Genomic DNA, 23479 nt, shown 5'->3' on the forward strand with positions numbered 1-23479 from the left:
ATGGAGGCTATTAGGATGGATTGGGGATGTGGAGGTTTGCCCGGGAGTGGTCCTATTAAACACAATCTTATGTGGACCTTGGACACAGATGTTATGCGGAATTTGCAACCCAAAGGATGGCTAGATGATAGGATCATATATGCTTACATGGTATAATCTTTGAGCTTCTTTCACTTATGTTGTTCTTTTTATTTCACTTTAAATTTTTATATTTTATAATTGTTGTGTGATAACTTATTTCCTGCAGTGGTTATTGCGTGATCGTGAGGAAGCCATAGCTGCAGCGGGGGTGTATCCGAGGATGCCTTCATACTACTTCATGGATCTACTTTTTATGGAGTTGGCGAAGAAAGTGGACTACTCACATCCCTATTCTGCGAAGACCATGCATTTCTTTCTTACTTGGGTGAGTTGTGGGGTAGGTCCACCAATTAACCAGGTAGACTACATATTTGTTCCCGCGAACGTGAATAAGAATCATTGGATTCTCATGGTATTTTATGTAAAGGAATGGGGCGTGATGGTACTTGATCCTATGAACTACAACACTAAATATCCCGAAGAAGAAGAGTGTGTGGTAATATTTCCTCGACGACACCTTATATTATAGTTTTGAATCTTTCCTTATTCCTTTCGTGAATTGATGTAGTTTTTTGTTGTGTGTTCGGTTGGAGTTGTTGCAGGTATTCTTCGTTATGTTGGCAAGAATAAAAATGTCCCAGATGAAGAGCCTTTAGTTCATGTTAGGGATGCAATGCCTAAACAAGATAACTACTCAGATTGTGGTGTATACGTATGCAAATATATGGACTACACCTTGCAGGGATATGACCTCGCTAAAGTGTGTTGGGATGCCTCAGACGTGGAGATCTTTCGTTATAGGATTGCTAAGGAGCTTCAAAGAGGGATGGCTAAACTCATACCAACACATCATATGAGAAAAAGGATGGAGAGGGTAGCCGGAAAGAGTAGCAGTTAGGTCATTCGTCTAGTTGTGTAGTTTAGTTGAACTTGTGTAGTTTAGTTACTCTTGTGCTTGTATAGTTTAGTTGAACTTGTTTCCTTACATTCTAACATCATCACGTACCTTTTTATTCAGTTTAATTACAAGTGATACTTGTTTCGTTTATATCGGTCGTTTATCGACCGTGTCCCTTTCCCGTCCCCTTTTAAGCTTTTTTGTTTCTGTTTTTTATTGATTTGTATATATAATGGCCCCCATCCACTTGTGTGCAAATTTTAAAAGGTTTGGAGAAACTTCAAATTTTAAGGTTTTGAAAAATTTTGGCGATTTGGGCCATATTTGGAGGGGTGCCTAATTTTGGCGAATTTTTTTTTTTAAAATTTTACAGGTTGCTGTAAAATTTCTTCGGTCAACGAGTGATATATGTAATTGTTGAAGTCACCTTTAAATTCTTCCTTTACATAGTAGGTTGAGAGCTTCTCCGATAATTTGTTACTAATGTGCCACGAACACAACAAATGTCTCGTAGTTGAGATTGAATTGCCCCCGCCATCGCTTGATCTTGATCGGTGATAATAGCCAAAGGTGCTTTTCCTTCAACAGCCTCTAACCAAGTACCCAAAACCCACTCAAATGTAGTCTTAGTTTCATCACGCATTAGTGCAAATCCAAAGAGAACCGATTGATAGTGATGATTCACCGCGGTGAAAGGCACAAACGACATAGCATACGTATTTGTTCGATATGTTGTATCGAATGCAACCACATCACTAAAATTTTTGTAGGCCAACAACGACCGGGGGTCAACCTATAAAAGACACTTCAATCTTCCTTCTTCATCAATTAGAGTCCGAATAAAAAAAATTCTCCAATTTCCTCTTCTAACCTATGTAATGAATCCAATCCCGCTTGAGCATCATTCACACCCAAATTATCTTTTCTAAAATCACGCATGATATTTCTCAAGTGTTGGGCATGAAACCCTACTTGCTACTCTCCTCCGGTCATTTTTTCAGATATATTCATTTGTTGTCTAGGAGCAATACTCGAAACATGGAAACTCTTAATTAAATTCTTTCGGGCGGCGGTTACATGTCGCTCCCTTTTAATCAAACTCATCTTAGAAGGCGACACAACATCGTGATTGTGATTTAACTCCAATGTTTTTATCTTCCAATGTCTTGTATTTCGCCTATTAATCACATAAATCCTAAATTTACATCCAATTCTAGGAAGTTTATCTCTACGCCTTTTCTTCTTCTCACTACCGATACTTCCAATCAAAACTTCTTCATCCTCTATAGGTTCTTTATCGCAGTTTTCTCTCGCTAAATTATAAATATAAGTACGGGCATATATTGTTCTGTCCACACGTCTTTGTGTATTTTGGATTTTAATTGCAAAGCCATTTTTCAAAGTGTAGGCCCTAATTACATTTTTGGCGGTTACTAAATTAGGGAAAATTTGACTCAAGAAAGGAATTATAATATCTTCTTCTTCAACAACACTCTTATCCGTTGTCTCACTACTATCATGCATAAACTCACTTTTTTCAGGCAAATCTTCATTTTCAAATCTATGTTAACTCACAAAAACATCTTCATCACAATCATTAACAAGGTTAACATAATCTACATTATCATTACGTAAGCAACTACCACTAACATCAACAACCTCACTATCTACAACATTATCACTTTTTTCAAAGCTTTTCTACCTTCAAACCTAGCAAACATCTTATCCATAATTACAACAAGAAAAAAACAAGAAATTGGGCTTACCAAATGTAGTTAGTGAGTAAGGATGAACAAAACCAATAATTCCCCCAAATTTGCTCTCCAATTTGACAAAAGTTGCACAAAAAGGAAAGTGTGATCATTTTAGGGTTATAAACTGCAAGTACAGTCCTTCCGATACTATTAATAGCGGAAGGGTAAGATGTTCCGCGCTTATTTTACGCGGAAAGGCAGCGTTACGCGGATAGGGGAAATATTTTTTTAAAATCCTGGCCGTTGGATGAACAATCCAACGGCCAGGATTTTGACCCAGTCAAATTGACTAAAGTTTGATCGAAGTTTATTAATATTTTATAATTGAACAAAATAAAAAAATTACATCACCGAAAAGTAGATGTAATCTACGTTTATATATAATTTTTAGTGTTTTTTAAATAATATAAGAGTAATGTTTAATATTCGGTCAAAAATTGGTCAATTTGACCTCTATAAAAGGAAATGTGACAACTAAAAAGGGACGGAGGTTTAAGATAACCCAAACGAGCCCATGATCATCGTAACTTATAAGTTGTTTAGGTTTTTTGAATAATTTTACGTATAAATTACTTATAAGTTGATAATGTGTTTGGTAAATCATAACTTATAAGTTATAATTTTTTTGAAACAAAATTAAAATGTAAATTATGAATTACATGAATTAATAATTTTAAATGAATTAATAATAAAAAAAGAGAAAATTAAAAATTAAGTATAATGATCTCGGGATAATACTATGTAATATACACTATTCATTTCAACGAAAATAAAGTTATACTATTAATCCGGCTAATAAAACAAAAATAAATTTATTTAGTTGAATTTAGTCTGGCTAGTATATGGTGTTAAAATAAAATAATATATATTGTAACATCCCAATTTCACATCTATAAAATTTAGGATTTTTGTTCAGTTTACAAGGCAAAGTATTACTACTATGTTCACCAATAGATCATAATATTTTGGGTGTATGTGGTAGTCATGTTATTTAGCTAAATTGACTGAGTCAGGAGACTTATGCTTATTTCAAATCGAAATCAGGATTTGACCCGATTTTCGAAAAAGAGTCAAACCAGAATTGTCACATTTACTATTCACGCGGGATATAAAGATTATACGATGGGAACTAGGTAAAACAATATTAAAATTAAAAAATAACTACCTATTATATAAAAAAATTAAATAAGCAAATTTTATATCTTGAAAATTTCTTCAAATCATATTTAGAATTTAGTGAAATTAAATATGTATATCACTGTAATACAGGGTAGAAATTAATAATTTATTACAAGTCTGATAATTATACTTCAATATATAGTTACCACTATATTTGTTCTTAGGTCTTGGCTGATCTGTATCATTTTGCTTCAACTATATGTGTTCGGGTGGTCAATGACTCATTCAGCTCCACTCACTTATAACCATATGATCCCTTAGTCCCTTGACAAATTACTATAGTCAGATGATACTAATATTGTCAGACACTTCACGGACCCTCCTACGGTGAATGACAACCTTTAGAAAAGAACTCCATAAAAAGTAAGCACAACTTGTAATGACCAATAGCCTCCACAAGAGCATAACCCGTCTCTAAAATTATGAAAGTGACTTGCATCCCTCATAATGATTTCTCAGTCATATATTTTTGAAATAAACTTGATAGCTGTATGACAATCACCACATATGCGGAGGTTCTTTGTGACTCGGAGAATTGTACCGGGACTTGTAAAAATAAGCCTAAATGCTACTGCTAGCTTTTTGCTATGAGTAAGAAGGTTGTCCTATTTCTCCTCTTCACTAACATCATGCAATACAAAACTGGTATCTGGTATATAACCAGCTGCCTTAATCTTGTCAAAGCAAGTCCTCGAACAATGTATAAATTTCCTTTGCCAGTACATGTGATTTATCTCCTTCTAGGAAAAAGTGTGCTTTATCGTTATTATCAATGCAATTGTATCCAGGGGTCTTCTTCATGCCTTGACTCTTCAACAAAGCTCTTGTACTGCTCACTTCATCCCACATCCCAGCTTGAGCATACATTTTTGAAAGCAGGATATATTTCCCACTAGTATTAGGCTCTAAGACAAATAATTTTTTAGCAGATATTTCAGCAAATTCTAAATTCCGATGTTTTCTGCTAGCAGCTAATAATGCACCTCCCTATGCTCCCTCCTGCTTGCGTTGGCATGCAAGATATTAGGTTATATGCTTCCAACAATCGGCCTGCACAACCCAAAATGTCTACAACACAAGCATAATGTTCATAGCAAGGTTCCACAAGGTACACCAAACTCATGTGATCAGAATATTTTAAGCCAACATCAACCAGACCCGAATGACTGCATCCAGACAGCAAACTGGTAAATGTAACCGCATCAGGTTGCACACCCGCACTTATCATCTCCTCGAACAATTACACAGCTTCAATCTCCTTACCACGAAAAGTATATGCAGTAACCATGGTGTTCCAAGCATCTAAATGTTTCTCACTTGAATGCATCCTCCCAAAATAATATTCAGAATCGATAAGACTACCATATTTAGTATACATCGCAATAAGAGCTGACTGTACATTTGAATTTGAGTCAAGACCATTCGCACTAGCATAAATATAAATCTTCTTCCCGCGCTCAAGAGCAGCAGAGTGTGCACACGCAGGTAATACACACACAATTGTCACCCAATTAGGCTTCACCACTGAACGCTCATTCGTCATCATATCAAACAACCCTAATGCCTTTTCAGCCAACCCACTCTGCGTGTACCCCGAAACCATAGCAGTCCCAGACACAATATTCCTATTTGACATCATCCTAAACAAATCCCCCGCAAAATCAAACAACCCAACTCTAAATAACTTAGCACAAGACTTCAGCACAAAAGGCAAAGTAAAATGATCAGCATGAAAACCCAAGAAACGCATTTGATTATTAACCTCCAGAGTCTTATTACAACACCCAGAATTAGTAAAAGCACGAACAGGGCGTTAGACATGTTGAGAAACTCACTAACAAGTAAAGCAACATAGAGGCAAGTGTATAAAGAATTTAACAAGTTTAGGCCAAGACCACAGTTAACAAAACAAAACATGCAGGTAAACAAAATCAGTAACTGAAATAACGTAGAGAGAAAGAAAGATGTACCCAAAACCATAGCTTTCAACAGTGATTGAAATAAAGGTTTACAGATACAAAACGCCAAGAAAATGATTACAGCTGAGTCACCAGGCCTTGCTCGAAGTCCTGGCTGCTCTTGAAGAGATTATTGCCCCCTACCTGCTGCGTTTGGGATGTGCGCAATATCTCCACCAGGATAAAACAGCTCGGAGTTTATGTTAACAGCAGCAACAAAACCTCCACTTCGACCAGCACCTCAGTCGCCGGAAAAAATCAGCACTTCAGGACTTATGGGAGAGAAATACAGAGAGGTTGAAGAGAAGAGATAAGAATGTAGTGTATAGTATTCATTCAGTTTAGCCTCTATTTATAGGAGAGGAAAATGAAACTGTCCACACACTTAATGTCTGAATTAAACTGCTCCATTAATGAAAAAATCAAAACTGATCAGATTTTGAATTCATAAATGAAAAAATCAAAACTGAACAGCTTTTGAATTTAAATTATTTGTAACAGCTTTTCACATTAACACCCACATTATTATCAGAACTTAAGTTAAATTCTGATTTGACTCATCAGTACTTAAGTTCTGATTCGACTCATCAGTACTTAAGTTCTGATTCTGATATCAGAACTTGTTAAGTTCTGATTTTATTCATCAGTTCTTAAGTTCTGATTCTTATATCAGAACTTGTTACAGATCAGATTATTTGCAGGTTCAATATATTTAGACTACTTAGCCTATTTCAGAACCCAGCCCAATAATCCAATCACCGATAAATAAATTCGAATTAAAATAATTCTCAAATAAATAAAATCCTCGCCCAGGTCGCCTCGCGTACGCGAGACGCCGAGACATCCGCCCAAATCGCCCTTCGACCCGACCCGACCCGGTCCGGTGCGGTGCGGTGCGGTGCGTGGCGGGGCGGGGCGCGCGTGAAGCACACAACAACACAATGGACCATCACACACCTTAGTAGTTGTATACTACTCATGTGGGTAATACCATATAAAGCACACAACCCCCTTTATTTATTTCAATGTGGGACAAACATTCTCAAATTTTCCAAGCTTTTCCAAGCTACTTTCATCTCTCATTTCATATGGATTTCATTAAGAAAATTCTTAAAACCATACATGAAAATTTAAGTTCAAATATCATTGAACAATTTCCAATCATTAGATTTTAGGATTAACATCAAGAACATAATTAAATTAAGCTCTAAAATCCTAATTTTCTAACAATCCCCCACAAATCCATACAGAAATGTGATCAATTTCCCATCATGACTTGTTTTTTCAGAGTCGGTACCCTTCCGGGTTTGAACCCTCCTAATTCCTCTACTTCAATGGCTATCGGACTCAGATGGAATGTTTCACCTTGAATCTTAATCCGTTTAGTATAACCATATTCCATAGACGACGACAAGTCAAAGGTTATGGTGCCAATCTACGGCTTTGAGACATTAATGGTCATGTCTCGATCCTGTTCGTCGAATGCTTCAAGGATTAACCCTATCCTCTAATTGCGACCACACAATTACATTCGCTTAGCTGGGCATCTCCAGAGATATACTGCCTCTATCTCGTCAAATGACTTGATCCCATTCAGAGTTTCAACACTCTTGCTTTTCTGGCAGTGTCAGTACCTTCTAGGTTTACAGGGGATAGACTCAGATACTATAGTATCATCTATGTAGCAAAGGTACTACCAACTCATCCTTACAGCTTGTTATTACCCATTGAATACACTTCAAGGGATCTCCTCTCATGTGTATTGGGTTCCCACTGTTGATGAATTATGATGGGTTGACAATCCCATCCCCAACCTTGACTTAAGGACCACTGCAGGTTCCAGTCCTTTAGTAAGAGGATCAGCTATATTATTCTGAGTTCCTATGAACTCTATAGCTATGATCCTATCAGTCACTAAACCCCTTATAGACTTGAGTCTAACTTGGATGTGTCTCTTAGTTTTAGCATTATGCTTTTTACTGCTAATCTTGTCGATAGTTGTTCGACTATCACAGTGAATAGCAATAGCAGGAAGCGGTCTGCTTACTACAGGTATTGCAGACATAAGTCCATGTAACCATTCAGCCTCCGTCCCTGTGGCATCAAGTGCACACAACTCAGCCTCAAAAGTAGACCGAGTAACAATAGTCTGTCTGCTTGACTTCCAGGATATTGCTCCACCAGCCAAGGTGAACACGTATCCAGTCACTCCATTGGAACCAGACTTCTTAGCTATCCAACTTGCATCACTGTACCCTTCAAGCACACCAGGAAATCTCCTGTAGTGTAAACTAAGGTACATTGTGCCTTTTAGATATCTAAGTACTCTATCAAGAGCATCCCAATGCGTTCTGTTTGGACAGCTTGTATATCTCGCCAATTTAGACACAGAATATGAAATATCTGGTCTAGTACAGTTAGCAAGATACTGCAAGCTCCCAATAATCTGAGAATACCTTAACTGAGACACAGGCACTCCTGAAGTATTCTTGACAAGGGCAACTTTCGAATCATAAGGTGTACTAGCGATTCTACACTGTGAATAACCATATTTTTCAAGTATAGATTTCTCTATATAATGAGATTGAGTCAAGGTTATTCCTTCAGTGGACTGAATCAATTTGATTCCAAGAATCACACTTGCCTCACCCATATCCTTCATTTCAAAATGCCTTTTCAAGAATTCTTTAGTCTCGTTAATAATCTCAATATTGGTTCCAAACAATAAAATATCATCCACATATAGGCACAAGATAACACACTCATTACCTTTAACTTTAGTGTAGACACACTTATCACTTTCATTAATCTTATAACTGAAAGGCAATATAGTTTCATCAAACTTTTTATGCCAATCTCTGGGAGCTTGTTTCAAGCCATAGATGGACTTGATCAACTTACATACTTTCCTTTCATTGCCTGATGCAACAAATCCATCAGGCTGATCCATATAAATCTCTTCCTCAAGTTCACCATGAAGAAAAGCTGTCTTTACATCCATCTGATGAATGATAAGACCATGGACTGAAGCCAATGCTATAAGCATTCGGATTGTTACCATTCTTGCAACCGGAGAGTATGTATCAAAATAATCAATTCCTTCCTTTTGCTTAAAACCCTTAGCTACCAGTCTAGCTTTGTACTTATCTATTGAGCCGTCAGGATTCAACTTCCTTTTAAAGACCCATTTGCACCCAATAGTAGAACACCCAGGAGGGAGATCAACCAACTCCCATGTTCCATTGGAAACAATAGAGTTAATTTCACTCTTGACAGCGCCCTTCCAGTGCCTTGACTCAGAAGAATCCATAGCTTGCCGGAAAGTTAAAGGTTCGTCCTCGATATTGTAAGTGATGAAATCACCTCCAAAATCCTTGACTATTTTTGCACGCTTACTTCTCCTTGGTTCCTCTAATTCCTTAGGAATAGAGCTACTACTAGGTTCCGCCCCCACATTTGTCATCTTTTCCACATGATCAGGAATAGAACTTGATGTGTGAGTAGGATCTTCCTCAGAAGTCGTTTCAGGTATTCCAGTCTTCATAGGGTAGACATCCTCAAAGAATGTCGCATCTCGAAATTCAACTATCGTGTTTGCCACTATACCATCTATGTCAGATTTTAACACTAAAAATCTCATAGCTGTAGTGGTTTCAAGATAACCCAGAAAGATACAGTCAACAGTCTTTGGACCTAGTTTCTTTCTCTTGTGTTCAGGAACAAGCACCTTAGCAAGGCACCCCCACACACGAAGATACTTAAGACTAGTCATCCTGCCTTTCCATAACTCCAAGGGTGTTTTATCCATGTGTTTCAGAGGGACTCTATTCAAAATATGGCAAGCCGTATTTAGAGCCTCTCCCCACATGTATTTAGGCAACCCAGAGTTAATAAGCATACTATTAATCATATCTTTAAATGTTCTGTTCTTTCGCTCAGCAACCCCATTAGACTCAGGTGTGTATGGTGGAGTAACTTCATGAACTATACCATTGTTTGCACAGAATTCATTAAAAGCATTACTCGTATACTCACCACCTCTATCAGATCTCAATCTTTTAAGTAACTTACTAGTTTGTTTTTCTACTTCAGTTTTATATATAATGAATTTACTAAGTGCTTCATCCTTATGTCTAAGTAAATAAACATAACAATATCTACTACTATCATCTATAAAAGTAATGAAGTATCTAAACTGGTCCTTAGTCAACACACCACCAAATTCACAAATATCAGTGTGTACTAAATCTAACAAGTCTGAATCCCTAACAACATTATGAAAAGGTTTCCTTATCTGTTTAGCAGACACACATACTTGACATTTAGAATTCTTTTCTATGGTATATTTTGGAATCAACTCTAAGTTCATCATGTTCTTAAGAGCACCAAAGTTTAAATGACCTAGTCTAGCATGCCATATATTTGAGGATTCAATACAATTAACAGTAGGAATAACATTATTATTCAAACTTCCCAAAACGGGATCCGCATTAATAACAAATAAACCATTTGACAAGTAACCCTTGCCAAAGAATGTACCAGTGTGAATAAGAACTACTTTATTACACTTGAACGAAATTTCAAAACCACTAGAAACTAAACAGCTTCCACTTATTATATTTCTACGCATGTCGGGAACATGATGCACTCTCGTCAGAGATAGAATACGTCCTGAAGGGAACTTCAGATCCACGTTTCCAACTCCATGTACTTGAGCAACACTAGCATTCCCCATCTTCACAGTCAAGCTATGACTCTGTTGATAAGATACAAATAAACTAATATCAGCACAACTATGTACATTAGCTCCAGTATCTATCAACCATTCATTTGACAGATAGGTAGAAAATATCACAGGGTTGTAGGATACATACCGGTCAACGTTGGTTTCAGAAGCCGTAGCCTCACCAACAACCATGTTCACTACAGGCCCACTTGCGGTTCCAAGCACAACATTTGCTTGTGCTACCTCGGTTTTCTTCGCTTTCTTCGTAGGGCAGTCCTTACTCCAGTGCCCAACCTGCCCACAAGACCAGCATGGTTTGTTTGCCTTGGGTTTCTTGGCCTTGTCCTTGTCACTCTTAGGTTTATTACTATTAGCTTTCTTAGCAAAAGCCTTCCTCTTTTGTCCTATAGTTACTATGTTTACCTTCGAGGTACCGTGTTCAGTTGCCATCACATGTCCCTGTTTGGACTTGTGTTGTTCTTGCACCGAGATGTCCAGCATAAGGTTGGTCCAGGTGATCTCTCCTTTCTGTCTTTTCAGGGAGAGAGAGAACTCTTCCCAAGACTTCGGGAGCTTTTCAATCACACTCATCACCTTGAACTTCTCCGGGAGATTCATTCCAGACTCCTTCAAAGCATGCACTATCATCTCGAACTCATGCACCTGCTCAGTCATGGACTTATTGTCCACCAGCTTGAACTCGAGGAACCTTGCCACAGAATACTTTTCTAGACCTTGTGAGTCAGTATTATGTGTCTGGTCCAGCTTCTCCCATAAGAGTTTTGCAGAGTAGGCATCAGAAGAATAGACATCAAACAAAGTGTTTGTTAGTGCCGCCAGAATGGCCGCCCTAGCCACTCCATCCTTCTCAGCCCACTTCGCAAAAGCCTTAACTGTGTCAGCCTTCTCTTGATCCACTACTGGTTTCTCATATTCCACAACCGGCCACAGACCCTTTATAGTCAACCACAACTTCATCCTTTTCTGCCAGCGAGAAAAGCCAATGCCACCGTTGAATTTCTCCGGTAAACCGGTTAATTCAACAGCTTGTGGGAAACTATAGGTGGTCCAATCAATGGCCCCAGCAGTTACACCCGAACTGCTACCACCACCAACGATAACCTCACTTTCGTTAACCATTATGCTAAATTCTAAATAACCAATAATCTCTTCAAGAATGTTGAGAAACTCACTAACAAGTAAAGCAACATAGAGGCAAGTGTATAAAGAATTTAACAAGTTTAGGCCAAGACCACAGTTAACAAAACAAAACATGCAGGTAAACAAAATCAGTAACTGAAATAACGTAGAGAGAAAGAAAGATGTACCCAAAACCATAGCTTTCAACAGTGACTGAAATAAAGGTTTACAGATACAAAACGCCAAGAAAATGATTACAGCTGAGTCACCAGGCCTTGCTCGAAGTCCTGGCTGCTCTTGAAGAGATTATTGCCCCCTACCTGCTGCGTTTGGGATGTGCGCAATATCTCCACCAGGATAAAACAGCTCGGAGTTTATGTTAACAGCAGCAACAAAACCTCCACTTCGACCAGCACCTCAGTCGCCGGAAAAAATCAGCACTTCAGGACTTATGGGAGAGAAATACAGAGAGGTTGAAGAGAAGAGATAAGAATGTAGTGTATAGTATTCATTCAGTTTAGCCTCTATTTATAGGAGAGGAAAATGAAACTGTCCACACACTTAATGTCTGAATTAAACTGCTCCATTAATGAAAAAATCAAAACTGATCAGATTTTGAATTCATAAATGAAAAAATCAAAACTGAACAGCTTTTGAATTTAAATTATTTGTAACAGCTTTTCACATTAACACCCACATTATTATCAGAACTTAAGTTAAATTCTGATTTGACTCATCAGTACTTAAGTTCTGATTCGACTCATCAGTACTTAAGTTCTGATTCTGATATCAGAACTTGTTAAGTTCTGATTTTATTCATCAGTTCTTAAGTTCTGATTCTTATATCAGAACTTGTTACAGATCAGATTATTTGCAGGTTCATTATATTTAGACTACTTAGCCTATTTCAGAACCCAGCCCAATAATCCAATCACCGATAAATAAATTCGAATTAAAATAATTCTCAAATAAATAAAATCCTCGCCCAGGTCGCCTCGCGTACGCGAGACGCCGAGACATCCGCCCAAATCGCCCTTCGACCCGACCCGACCCGGTCCGGTGCGGTGCGGTGCGGTGCGTGGCGGGGCGGGGCGCGCGTGAAGCACACAACAACACAATGGACCATCACACACCTTAGTAGTTGTATACTACTCATGTGGGTAATACCATATAAAGCACACAACCCCCTTTATTTATTTCAATGTGGGACAAACATTCTCAAATTTTCCAAGCTTTTCCAAGCTACTTTCATCTCTCATTTCATATGGATTTCATTAAGAAAATTCTTAAAACCATACATGAAAATTTAAGTTCAAATATCATTGAACAATTTCCAATCATTAGATTTTAGGATTAACATCAAGAACATAATTAAATTAAGCTCTAAAATCCTAATTTTCTAACAAGACAAATATAACCGATTTCTGAATAATATTCATCAAAATAACTAGTTTTGAAAAATTGACCATACATGTCTGATATAATACGCATACATTTTAAAGCAGAGTAATTTATAATATGCAAGCGGAGTAATTGAATTTTTAATACAAAATACTGCTAGAAAATGAATAACACATAGGGATGAATGTGTTTTTGATATTTTTAGACTTTTCTTGAATGTTTATGGTCGAACAAAGTAAATTAAATTTTGTAGAGAAGATGTGTTAATGCAGTAAACAAACATGCAATAAATAAGAACACAATCTTTTCAAAACTCACTTAATTTTTATATTAAAAATCAAGAATGTTTTGCTACAAAATTTCTAGGCTCTTTGTTTAAAAGAGCTTAGCTTCTTCTCGAGAGAATTACAAGATTTTCTATCTAGATTATTACAACTGACAAAAGGACTAGTGTTAACTTTATAACTCAATTAACTACTAGTTTACATAGTGTACAATAAAATATGCTATTATCCTTTACTAAACTATCACTTGTCATTTCCTTTTTAGGAAAAGTGAACCTTCTATTTCTGGCTTAAGATATCTTTGGCATCCTATGATTATCTTGATCTTCTTTTGTCAGTTAATCTTAACCATTGATCTTGCATATCCTTCAAGCTGCTTTTTGTAGACTTGTCAATCCAGCTGGTTGGATTGTTTGTTGATTGTATATCTTGGATATTAAACTGGTCTGTAATTTTGTATTTTGAGAATTTAACTCGAGATCTCCATTTAGGCATACAGAGATCTTGACATCTCAATAAGTATAATGACTTATCGAGATCTCTGATACTCCATTGAATTTGACTTATAGAGGTCTCTGAGTTCTCGAATGATACTTTGGCTTGTCGAGATCTCTCAGCTTTATGTCTTCACTTTGACTTGTCGACAACTTAGAGTTCTCTAGTGAATTTTGACTTATCGATATCACTGAGTTCTCTAGTGGACTTTGACTTATCGACAACTCAGAGTTCTCTAATGAATGTAGACTTGTCGATATCTCCAAACTTCATGTCTTCTATTGACCTGTCAATATCTCACTGAGTTCTCTAGTAGCTTTCCTGACTTCTCGATAAGTCATTTGGAGTTCTCGAATGACTTCTCTATAACACTAAATCTGTGACTTGTAGAGATCTTGACTTAGAGTATTTTTATCCAAACAGATTTATTCAACTCCAAGCTTTTTCAAAATTCTTCTAAGGCATGATCTTCTACCAGATAGAATCCTTAGGCTTGATACTGTTTAAGGAAAAAGACTTCATTCTGCTCTTTTGCATTTTTACAGAATTTAAAATGTTACAAGTACAAATACAAACTAAGATAACAATACAACTTACTTAGGGTTGTCAATATGACTTAGTCTTGTTGAAATAAAGGCATGTCTTGCACAATAATCTCCCCTAATTTGTGAGAAGATTGCTTAACACAAATTTATGCATGTTAACAAGACTAACCCCAAGATAAAATGGAAAATAAAGTACTTACATGAAAGTTGAAACAATTACATATTTTATGCAAATAGAAGATTTACAAGTTACAAGTAGTTACAAGAGTCAAGTAAACACTGTTTTTGCTTCAGTTTCTTCTCTAAGAATATCCCTTAATTGAACAAGAATCTCTAGCTCTTCTACAATAGGAGTTCCACTTAAAGCTTCAACTAGTTTAAACCTCGCATCCCTTGGATAACCACTATTCAGTAAATCAATTTTAAACCTTGAGAATTGGCCAACTTTAATATTGAGAAACTTTCCATCCTTGGATATTCTGCTTCTTCCTTTAGCTTTCAATTCTTCAGATCTTTTTATGAATAATTCAAGTTCTTCATCATACCTTCTATTCTTTTCCTCAAACACAACTTCATTCCTTTTTTCTTCTTTCTTCTCTCTCAATCAACCATTCAGCCAGAATTGATCTCCTTGCTCTAGTAGCAGAATCTTTATCCTTTAGCAGACTTATCACTCTTTTAATTTCTGTGGGAGAAAGTGAATCTAATAGAGTGCAACCAAGAAAAGTGAAGGATCCATCTTCATAATAAATTCTAACTTCCCTTAGAGATTCAACCCAGACTCTGACTATTTCCTCAGCAAGTTGTTGAAAATAATCTTCATCTGAGATGTCCCAATTTAATGGTAGAAAGTCAGATTGCTTGAAACAGTTCCAGATGGCCCTTTCAGTAACTTCTTCTTTTTCTGTAGGCTTGACTTTCTTAGGTTTTCTCCAAACAGATTTGTGATTTAGTTTCAGTGAAGGCTTGGCTAATGGTAAAGTTGTGATTTTCTTGAGATTAGTTTGGCTTGAGGTGATTGGAATTTTTAGGAATGAGTTGGCTGTTTGTTTGTAGAGAAATTTAGGTTTTGAGGTTTTAGATGGTATAATGTTTGAGATGGTTGTTTTTGAAGGTTGAGATAAAGGCTGTGCTAGGTTTGTTTGGATTTTTAGGGCTTGTTGTGGTTCTGAGCCATCATGAAGCTTCTTGCTCCTCCTCTCTCCCCTTCTCTTCTTTTCTTCATCTTTCTTGTCATCCTCCTTCTTCTTCTCTCCACCCTTGCTGCCAGATGGCTTACTGGATTGACTTGGATTTGAGCCAGAAGGATTTTAATAATCTTTGTTAGGAATATGTGTATTAGTTTGATGATAAGTTAAACAAAACACTTATGTAGAAATCCAGTGTTTGTAGCCTCAACGGATAAGACCATCTTGGCTATCCGTTGATGGAGTATCTTTACTTAGAAATAAGTTTAGTATTGTAGCACATTTCAGTCTCTGCATTTAAGTTATAATTCTTAGAAGTTGTGGGAAATTATAAGTCATGTTGATTACTAGTGGATATGCAAATAGGAGGGCTAATTGTAAATATTTCATGCCTTGTAATTTTGTATAAATGAAGTATTATCAACTGATAGATTAAAGGCCTTCAACGGATGAGAAACAAAGCTTCAACGGATGTCTCTAAAGCTTCAACGGATAACATCCATCAACGGATGAGTGCATCAACGGATAAAGCTTCAACTATTAAAGTATCAACGGATAAAGCCATCAACAGATGAAAGCTTCAACAGATGCTTAGTTACATAGCAGTTGATAGTGACAATTCATAAGCTGACAGAGACACATGGGTTGACAGAGATAATTAGAATGTGGTAGCCTCTTGGAGGAATCAAGAAAAATCAGCATTTCCATTCTGGTGCAAACAAGGAAGTATTCAAAGATTCACAGATTATCTTAGATTGCATTGGATAGAGAAATGAAGAAGAAACATGTGAAGAACTAATTTAATTGTATTTTATCTTTGTCTTCACTTGTAAACTTGGTGATATATAAACCAAGTTGCAGCTAGTAATTAGGTTTGAATTTTCCAGAGTTGTTTAGAAAAACATAGAGAGAAAATCATCTAGTTTGTACTAGGAAGCAGCTGTGATCAATTCTTTGTATCACAGATTTTCTGAAATACACATCTCTGGTGGAACAACAAATCCACCAGAAAAGTTTTTAAAGCCTTTGTGTTCATTACATTTGTGTCTTGAATATACATCTGTCTGCACCTGCTCAAAGTAATTCACACACATATGTTCATCATACACTTAACTTTTGAAACTGCTCAAAACTTGAAAAAGTTTTGAGATTTACATTCAACCCCCCTTCTGTAAATCTCATTGTTAGTTCCTTGGGAATAACAATCTTTCTTCTGCTCATCATCATCCAAATCATTCTTTTTGATTTATGTTTTGGGCAAGTAGGCTTCTGCATTATCCAGGTATCTCCTCAGTAGCTTTATCATTTTCATATCATCATTGTTTTTGTTTTTCTTGGCTTTTAAACCAGTTTCTAGGATCATGATAAGCTTCTTGTTGCCCATGACACACTGCTTTAGGATTTGAAAGTGTTTGAAGTTTTTGTGTTTGGACAGATGTATGTTATACCTATGCTTGGCTGTAGATATGCTTCAGGAAAAGTTGCCACTTGAGCATTTCTTAGTTCAGTTAGTAGCAAGGTATCTTTAGGAGTTATAATTTTGACTTTGTTGATGAAGATATCCAACTGAGATGCCCTCCTTGAGACAAGGTAATTGAGGGACACCTGCATACATCTGTCTATCCCTGAGTCATTTGTATTTATCATAATCTTTTTCTACAGGAAGTTATCCTGGTTGACCATGATCACTCTTATGAAGTTAATTGTCTTGTCCAGGGCCTTTTTGTATGTGAAGTGATTGTTGTTGAGAGAGGTTTTTACGGCTTTGAATAGTTCATCAAACTCTCTGCTCAGACTAGGTCCTTCAGCAGCCCTAATAAGTCTTTCCTTGTCAAGATCAACTTCTTTAGTTAATTTCTTTTCAGCACCCTGGACTTGTTTTTGAGATGACCTTTATTGTGCCAACCTAGCCTCTATCTCCCCCTTAGTCTTGTTGGCAGACATGAGGAGGGGAGTAGGAATTTCAGGCCTTACTTGTTCTGGAAGAGAAGGGAGTGGTATGTTGAGTTTGCCTATGATGGCTCCCAAAGCTATATAATCCTGTATTTGAAGATGCTTATATGAGTCCACCAGGGTCTAGATGTCTGTTTGTTGGCTCTTGACAAGAGATGTCAAGGCTTGAACCTGTGCAGTGAGAGAAGAGTTGGAGTCTTGTAGTGCTGAGACTTGTCCTTGCAGAGTTTGTATTTGTAGGTTTGTAGAGATAGAACCAGGCTGAAAAGAGCTTGTGGATGTGCCAAATGTTTTATCCACAACCTATTTGATGCCTTTCATTAGAAAAGCTGATGGCTCATATCTGCTCTGGTGAAGTTGATCCAGCTTGACGTTGGTGTCATTGGAGTGAGTAATTTGTTGTTGGATCAGTGTGTTGAGATTAATGAAAGATAGTTTGAGATTTTTGACTTCTTTCTCAATAGAAGCAAGATCCATCCTAGCCATTTGCTCAGTAAAATGCTTGAATTTGGTAGAGATCTGTTCTTTAGATGGTATAATCTTGTCCATCTTCTCATTCACCAGTTTTCTGATTCTGTCTTCATGACCAGTAAGCTTGATTTCAAGAGCCTTACCAAACAGATGAAATGCTTTGAGATGAGCCTTGTATACATCTGTAATAGCATCATAGATAGCTTATGGACTCAAATCTTTTGCATTGCTGCCCATAATAGTAATATATTCTTCTTTGAATCTGGCCAAAACTTGATCCATTTCTAAGGCAAAATTATCAGACATTCATGCATCCATATTCCCATCTTGCTCAGCATCATTGACAATCTTCTCCTTTTGCTTCTCAACCTCTTCATTATAAGTAAGCATGATAGATTGATAGTCTTGGTTGCTCATATTTGAAGTCAAAAGATGTTGTGAGATGTTGGCTAGTCCAGAAATCCGCTCCACTAGTAGATCATCTACAGAAGTTGGTTGAGATCCAGATTCTTGCAGCCACTGAGATAAAATGTGTGGTTGTTGTGGTTGGGAAGTTGAAGGTTGTGAGGTTGATGGTCTAGAAACACCTGTGACTAAAGTCACAGTTTTACTCACAGATTGCTCTGTGGTTATGGCTAGTTGTTGTTCCTCACTAGGTGTGGGAACCTCCAATTGAATTGGAGGGGATCTGACTGGGTTACTTCCATGTACACCAGTCTTAAACCCTTGTGTGTCTTGCAACACACCGGCACTTGAATGTGCTATACTTGTCTCCCTTATGACAGGATCATTGACAATTGTACTCCTAGCTTCAACTGCCAAGGCAATTTCTGCTAGGGTTGTGAGGGGAGTTGCTCTTACATGAGGGGCCTCTAATTGAATTGGAGAGGATTTAGATAGCTCTCCCTCAGGAGTACTACCCTCAAACCTTTCAGTCTGTGAAGACTGTTTTGCACATGAAGGTGCATTAAAAGTATCCATGGGGTCTTCAGTAAAAACTGATGAATCCCCCATGTTTTTGATGGTATCGTCAAGGTCTACCCCGACATGTAGCCTCTCACCATCTAAATGGAGTGTCTGGGTGGTGAGCAAAGCTTCTTGAGCTAAGTCACTTGATTTTTCTTGTACTTGAGAGTTAGATTCAAGTGTAGATGGAAGAAAAGAAATTTTAGATATAGGAGATTGTTGCTCAGGTGTGAGTGTTGGCAGCTCCCCCTGAATAGATGAGGGAGCTTCAAGAGATGTGTCCTCACAGTGTGTGCCTTCCTTGTTTCTCCTACCATACACTTGAATTATTTCAGGTGCAGGCTGTGTAGACTCACTACTAGGTGCTTTTACAAATGCATCATGTTGGGAGGATGCAGAGGTGGCTTGAGTGGTCAGCTCAATTTTCTTACTCCTTTTGGTTATCTTGACCAAGGGTGACTCTTTTTCAGCTATATCCTCACCACTCTCAGTTACAACTGCTAAGGTTACCCCCTTTCTCTTCTTTTTACTCACCTCATCCTTTTGAGAAGATGAGGTGGTTGGTTGTCTAGATTCTAGAGGTTTTGAAAGAATGGTTGCAGCTTGGAAAGATCCCTGTGGGTGTTCCTGTGTTTGTACTTCCATAGGTTCAGAGATCACAGCTTTGCTAGATTGTAAGTTTGATCTCATGTCAGGCATAGGGTAAGGGTAAGTCCTAAACCTCTCCAACATGAATGGAGTGGTTCTCAGACTTACATTTACCTTATTCTTTTGTAGTAAGTGAGCCAAATATTATTTTGGACACTTGCTTACCATTGCCTATTTTTGTGCTATCTATTCCATTCAATAAATGTATGTCTGCTAGTTTATGATTTAAAGTGGAAATAAGAAATCTAGGAAAGAAAATTTCCTTACCTCTAACTGACAGGGGCATTGTTAGCCTGGTTGCAAGTTCTTCCAGGATCAACAGACCAAGATTCAAGTGTCTGTTGTGGGCAATTGAATACATCAGCTTTTGCACAACACTTAAAATGTTGTCATATCCTGTTTTCCTGCAAGTGAAGGCCCTTACCACAGAATCAAAGATGAAAGACCACTCCTTCCTTAGATTGGTCCTGTTTAAGCTTGACATGTTGATTCTTCCACCATAGTTAATGAAGTCCATGAACTCAGTTAGCTCATCAGGAGTTGGTACCTCCACTAGATTCTCAGTTGGCAGCCCCAAAGCTCTATTCACATCTTTGTCATTGAACTCTATCAGCTGGCCTCCAATTGTGCATGTCACCACCATAGAAAGAGAGTTGTTGTTCACATCAGTCCTCACTACTGCTGTAGTCCAGAATTCATGCAACACATCTAGATACAGGACTGAATTTACAGTCAAAGCTCCTGCAAGATAGGACTCAGCCAAAAGTTTCACAAACCCCTTGAAACTATCAGGGGCTTGGTTTGCATCAGTAAAAGCAAGGTAATTGGTTCATTTCTCTGGAATAGAGGTTCTTGCAATATTGAGTGCCATTATTGATTGATGAGAATGAATGGATAAGAAAAATTTCTGAGAAAGGAGTAAAACTGAGAGAGAAACGGTTTTTGCTTGAAAGGCTAGGTCACTTGAAATATCGAAAATTATAAGTATGTATATGTATCGAGAAGTCTGGATATTTATAGTAAAAACAAATGACTTGTCGAGAAGTAAAAAATGGACGTTTGGCTTATGCTTATCGAGAAGTCATTTTGAAATAAAAGACATCTCGACAAGTCAATTTATTTACTTTTGTGGAAAATAAATAAAGGTTGACTTATTGAGATGTAAAAATAAATACCTATTTTGTCCAAATTGGACTGAAAAGTTTCTAATTTTTATTTGAATAAATTCAAAATAAAATTAGAATATTTTTGCCAAGAGTATTTTATGAAAATAATTTATTGGAGAAAATTATTTCAGTTTTGAGTTATTGATAAGTCTAAAAGTAATACTTGTAGAGAACTCTGTAAGTTAACACTTGTAGAGAACTCTATAGTGACTTATCGATAAGTCATAATAATACTTGTCGAGAAGTCACTCGAGAAGTCAGGAAAATGACTTATCGAGGACTCATTCGAGAAGTCTTAAAATGACTTGTCGACAAGTCAATTAGACTTATCGAGAACTCAGTTCTCTATATACTCTTGATCAATTTTAATTCTGCCTTGTGATAATTTTACATATTAAGAATGTAAATTACTAGTATAACAGTTTACTTAGAATTTTGAAAATTTCCAAGTTAAATTTTTATTTTGAAAAATAAATATGCAGAGATTTCTGAAATATTTATACTTCATATTTCAGTTAATTTCCAATAAAATCAAATTGATTTAGATTTACCGGAAATTAATCTGCTGCAACACACTAGTTGAGTTCTTGCCTTAGGATTAAGAATTTAGCATTCCAATTTCATCTATAAGTCTAGTGAAAGTAGCTTCATCCAAAGGTTTAGTGAAAATGTCACCTAGTTATTTTTCCGTTGGAACAAAAATGAGCTCAATGGTACCATTTGAAACATGTTCTCTGATAAAATGGTACCTTACATCAATGTTCTTTGTTCTAGAATGATTAAATGGATTAGCCACAATAGATATAACACTAGTATTGTCATACATAATGGGAATTTTGTGTAATACTAGGATATAACCCATTAGTTGATTTCTAATCCAAAGCACTTGAGCACAACAACTTCCATCAGCTATGTATTCAGCTTCAGCTGTGGAAGTTGATACAGATTGTTGTTTCTTGTTATGCCAGGATATAAGTCTCTGTCCAAGAAACTGACAGCTCCCACTAGTACTCTTTCTGTCCACCCTGCATCCAGCAAAATCTGCATCTGTGTATCCAACAGCTTCAAAACCAGTTCCCTTAGGATACCATAATCCCAAGTTAGGAGTCCCCTTCAAGTATCTGAAAATCCTTTTAATAACCATCAAATGTGATTTTTTTGGACTGGCTTGAAATCTTGCACAAAGACATGTTACAAACATTATGTCTGGTCTACTTGCAGTCAAGTACAATAGTGATCCAATCATCCCTCTATAACCTGAAATGTCTACACTCTTGCCTTTCCTGTCTTCATCCAACTTTGTTACAGTAGACATTGGTGTAGAAGCAGGTGAACAATCAACCATATTAAACTTCTTCAATAAATCCTTGACATACTTGGTTTGGCTGATAAAGATTCCATAATTTCTTTGACTAACTTGAAGTCCAAGAAAATAACTTAATTCTCCCATCATGCTCATTTCATATTCACTCTGCATAAGCTTCAAGAATCTTTGGCACAGCTTCTCGTTTGTAGATCCAAAAATAATGTCATCTACATATATTTGGACTAGAATCATGTCATTACCATGGTTTTTGTATAAGAGAGTTTTGTCTATTGTATCTCTAGTAAAACCATGTTTAAGCAGAAATTCTGACAATGTATCATACCAAGCTCTAGGTGTCTGCTTCAATCTTTATAGAGCCTTGAGCAGTTTATACACAAAGTTTGGAAATTCAGGATCTTCAAAGCCAGGTGGCTGTTGCACATACACTACTTCTTCTAGCTCACCATTTAGGAAGGCACTTTTGACATCCATTTGATATACTTTGAAATTTGAGTGTGCAACAAATGCTAGAAAAATCCTTATTGCTTCAAGTCTTGCAACTGGAGCAAAAGTTTCATCATAATCAATTCCTTATTCCTGTGAGTAGCCTTTTGCAACCAACCTTGCTTTGTTTCTGGTAACAACACCATTTTCATCCATCTTGTTCCTGTACATCCACTTTGTTCCAATTACACTTCTATTCTTGGTGCAGGAACTAATCCCAAACTTTGTTCCTTTCAAACTGATTGAGCTCCTCTTACATAGAAGATATCCACTCAGGGTCCAGTAGAGCTTCTTCAGTTTTCTTGGGCTCAACTTGAGATAGAAAGCATGCATGTAGGCACTCATTAGCAGTTGCACTCCTAGTCTTTACACCAGCATTAGGATCACCAATGATTGCATTACAATTGTGAATCCTATCCCATTTTCTGGTGTGAGTTTGTTGACTGGTGCCTTGTATGATTTGTAGATTCTTCTTCTCTTTCTCCCCCTGAGTTTGTGCTATCAAAATCAGGTGTTTGAGATGAGCTTCCATTTTCTTGATTCTCTTATCCTGTAGATTCTTCATTTATCACTTGTTGTGCACTGACTTCATCATCACCATCAGAATCACTATCAATGTTGAGGTTTTCAAATGCAAGGGCTTTGGCTTCATTTTCATCAAGGCATTCCAAGCCTTGACACTTGTCATCATCAAAAGTCACATCTGTGCTTTCCATAATTTTCTTTTGATCTATCATATAGACCTTGTAGGCAGTTCTCTCCAATGAATATACCAGAAAAATTGCTTTAAAAACTTTTGAGTCAAATTTTCCCACAT

General features: G+C 37.0%; 2 protein-coding genes across 2 annotated transcripts; one reads left to right on the top strand and one right to left on the bottom strand.

The window, feature by feature from the left end:
* LOC141686231 (ubiquitin-like-specific protease ESD4) lies at positions 1-979 on the top strand. The gene is made up of 4 exons (XM_074491279.1): positions 1-150; positions 248-406; positions 509-577; positions 650-979. The coding sequence occupies exons 1-4, from the start codon at positions 1-3 to the stop codon at positions 977-979; spliced, it is 708 nt and encodes a 235-aa protein (XP_074347380.1).
* A 4173-nt stretch (positions 980-5152) lies between these two features.
* LOC141686232 (pentatricopeptide repeat-containing protein CRR2, chloroplastic-like) lies at positions 5153-5662 on the bottom strand. The gene has a single exon (XM_074491280.1). The coding sequence runs from the start codon at positions 5660-5662 to the stop codon at positions 5153-5155; it is 510 nt and encodes a 169-aa protein (XP_074347381.1).
* Between the last annotated feature and the right edge of the window lie 17817 nt (positions 5663-23479).

This window comes from Apium graveolens, chromosome 9 (assembly GCF_009905375.1).
Source record: "Apium graveolens cultivar Ventura chromosome 9, ASM990537v1, whole genome shotgun sequence".
NCBI classification, from domain to species: domain Eukaryota; kingdom Viridiplantae; phylum Streptophyta; class Magnoliopsida; order Apiales; family Apiaceae; genus Apium; species Apium graveolens.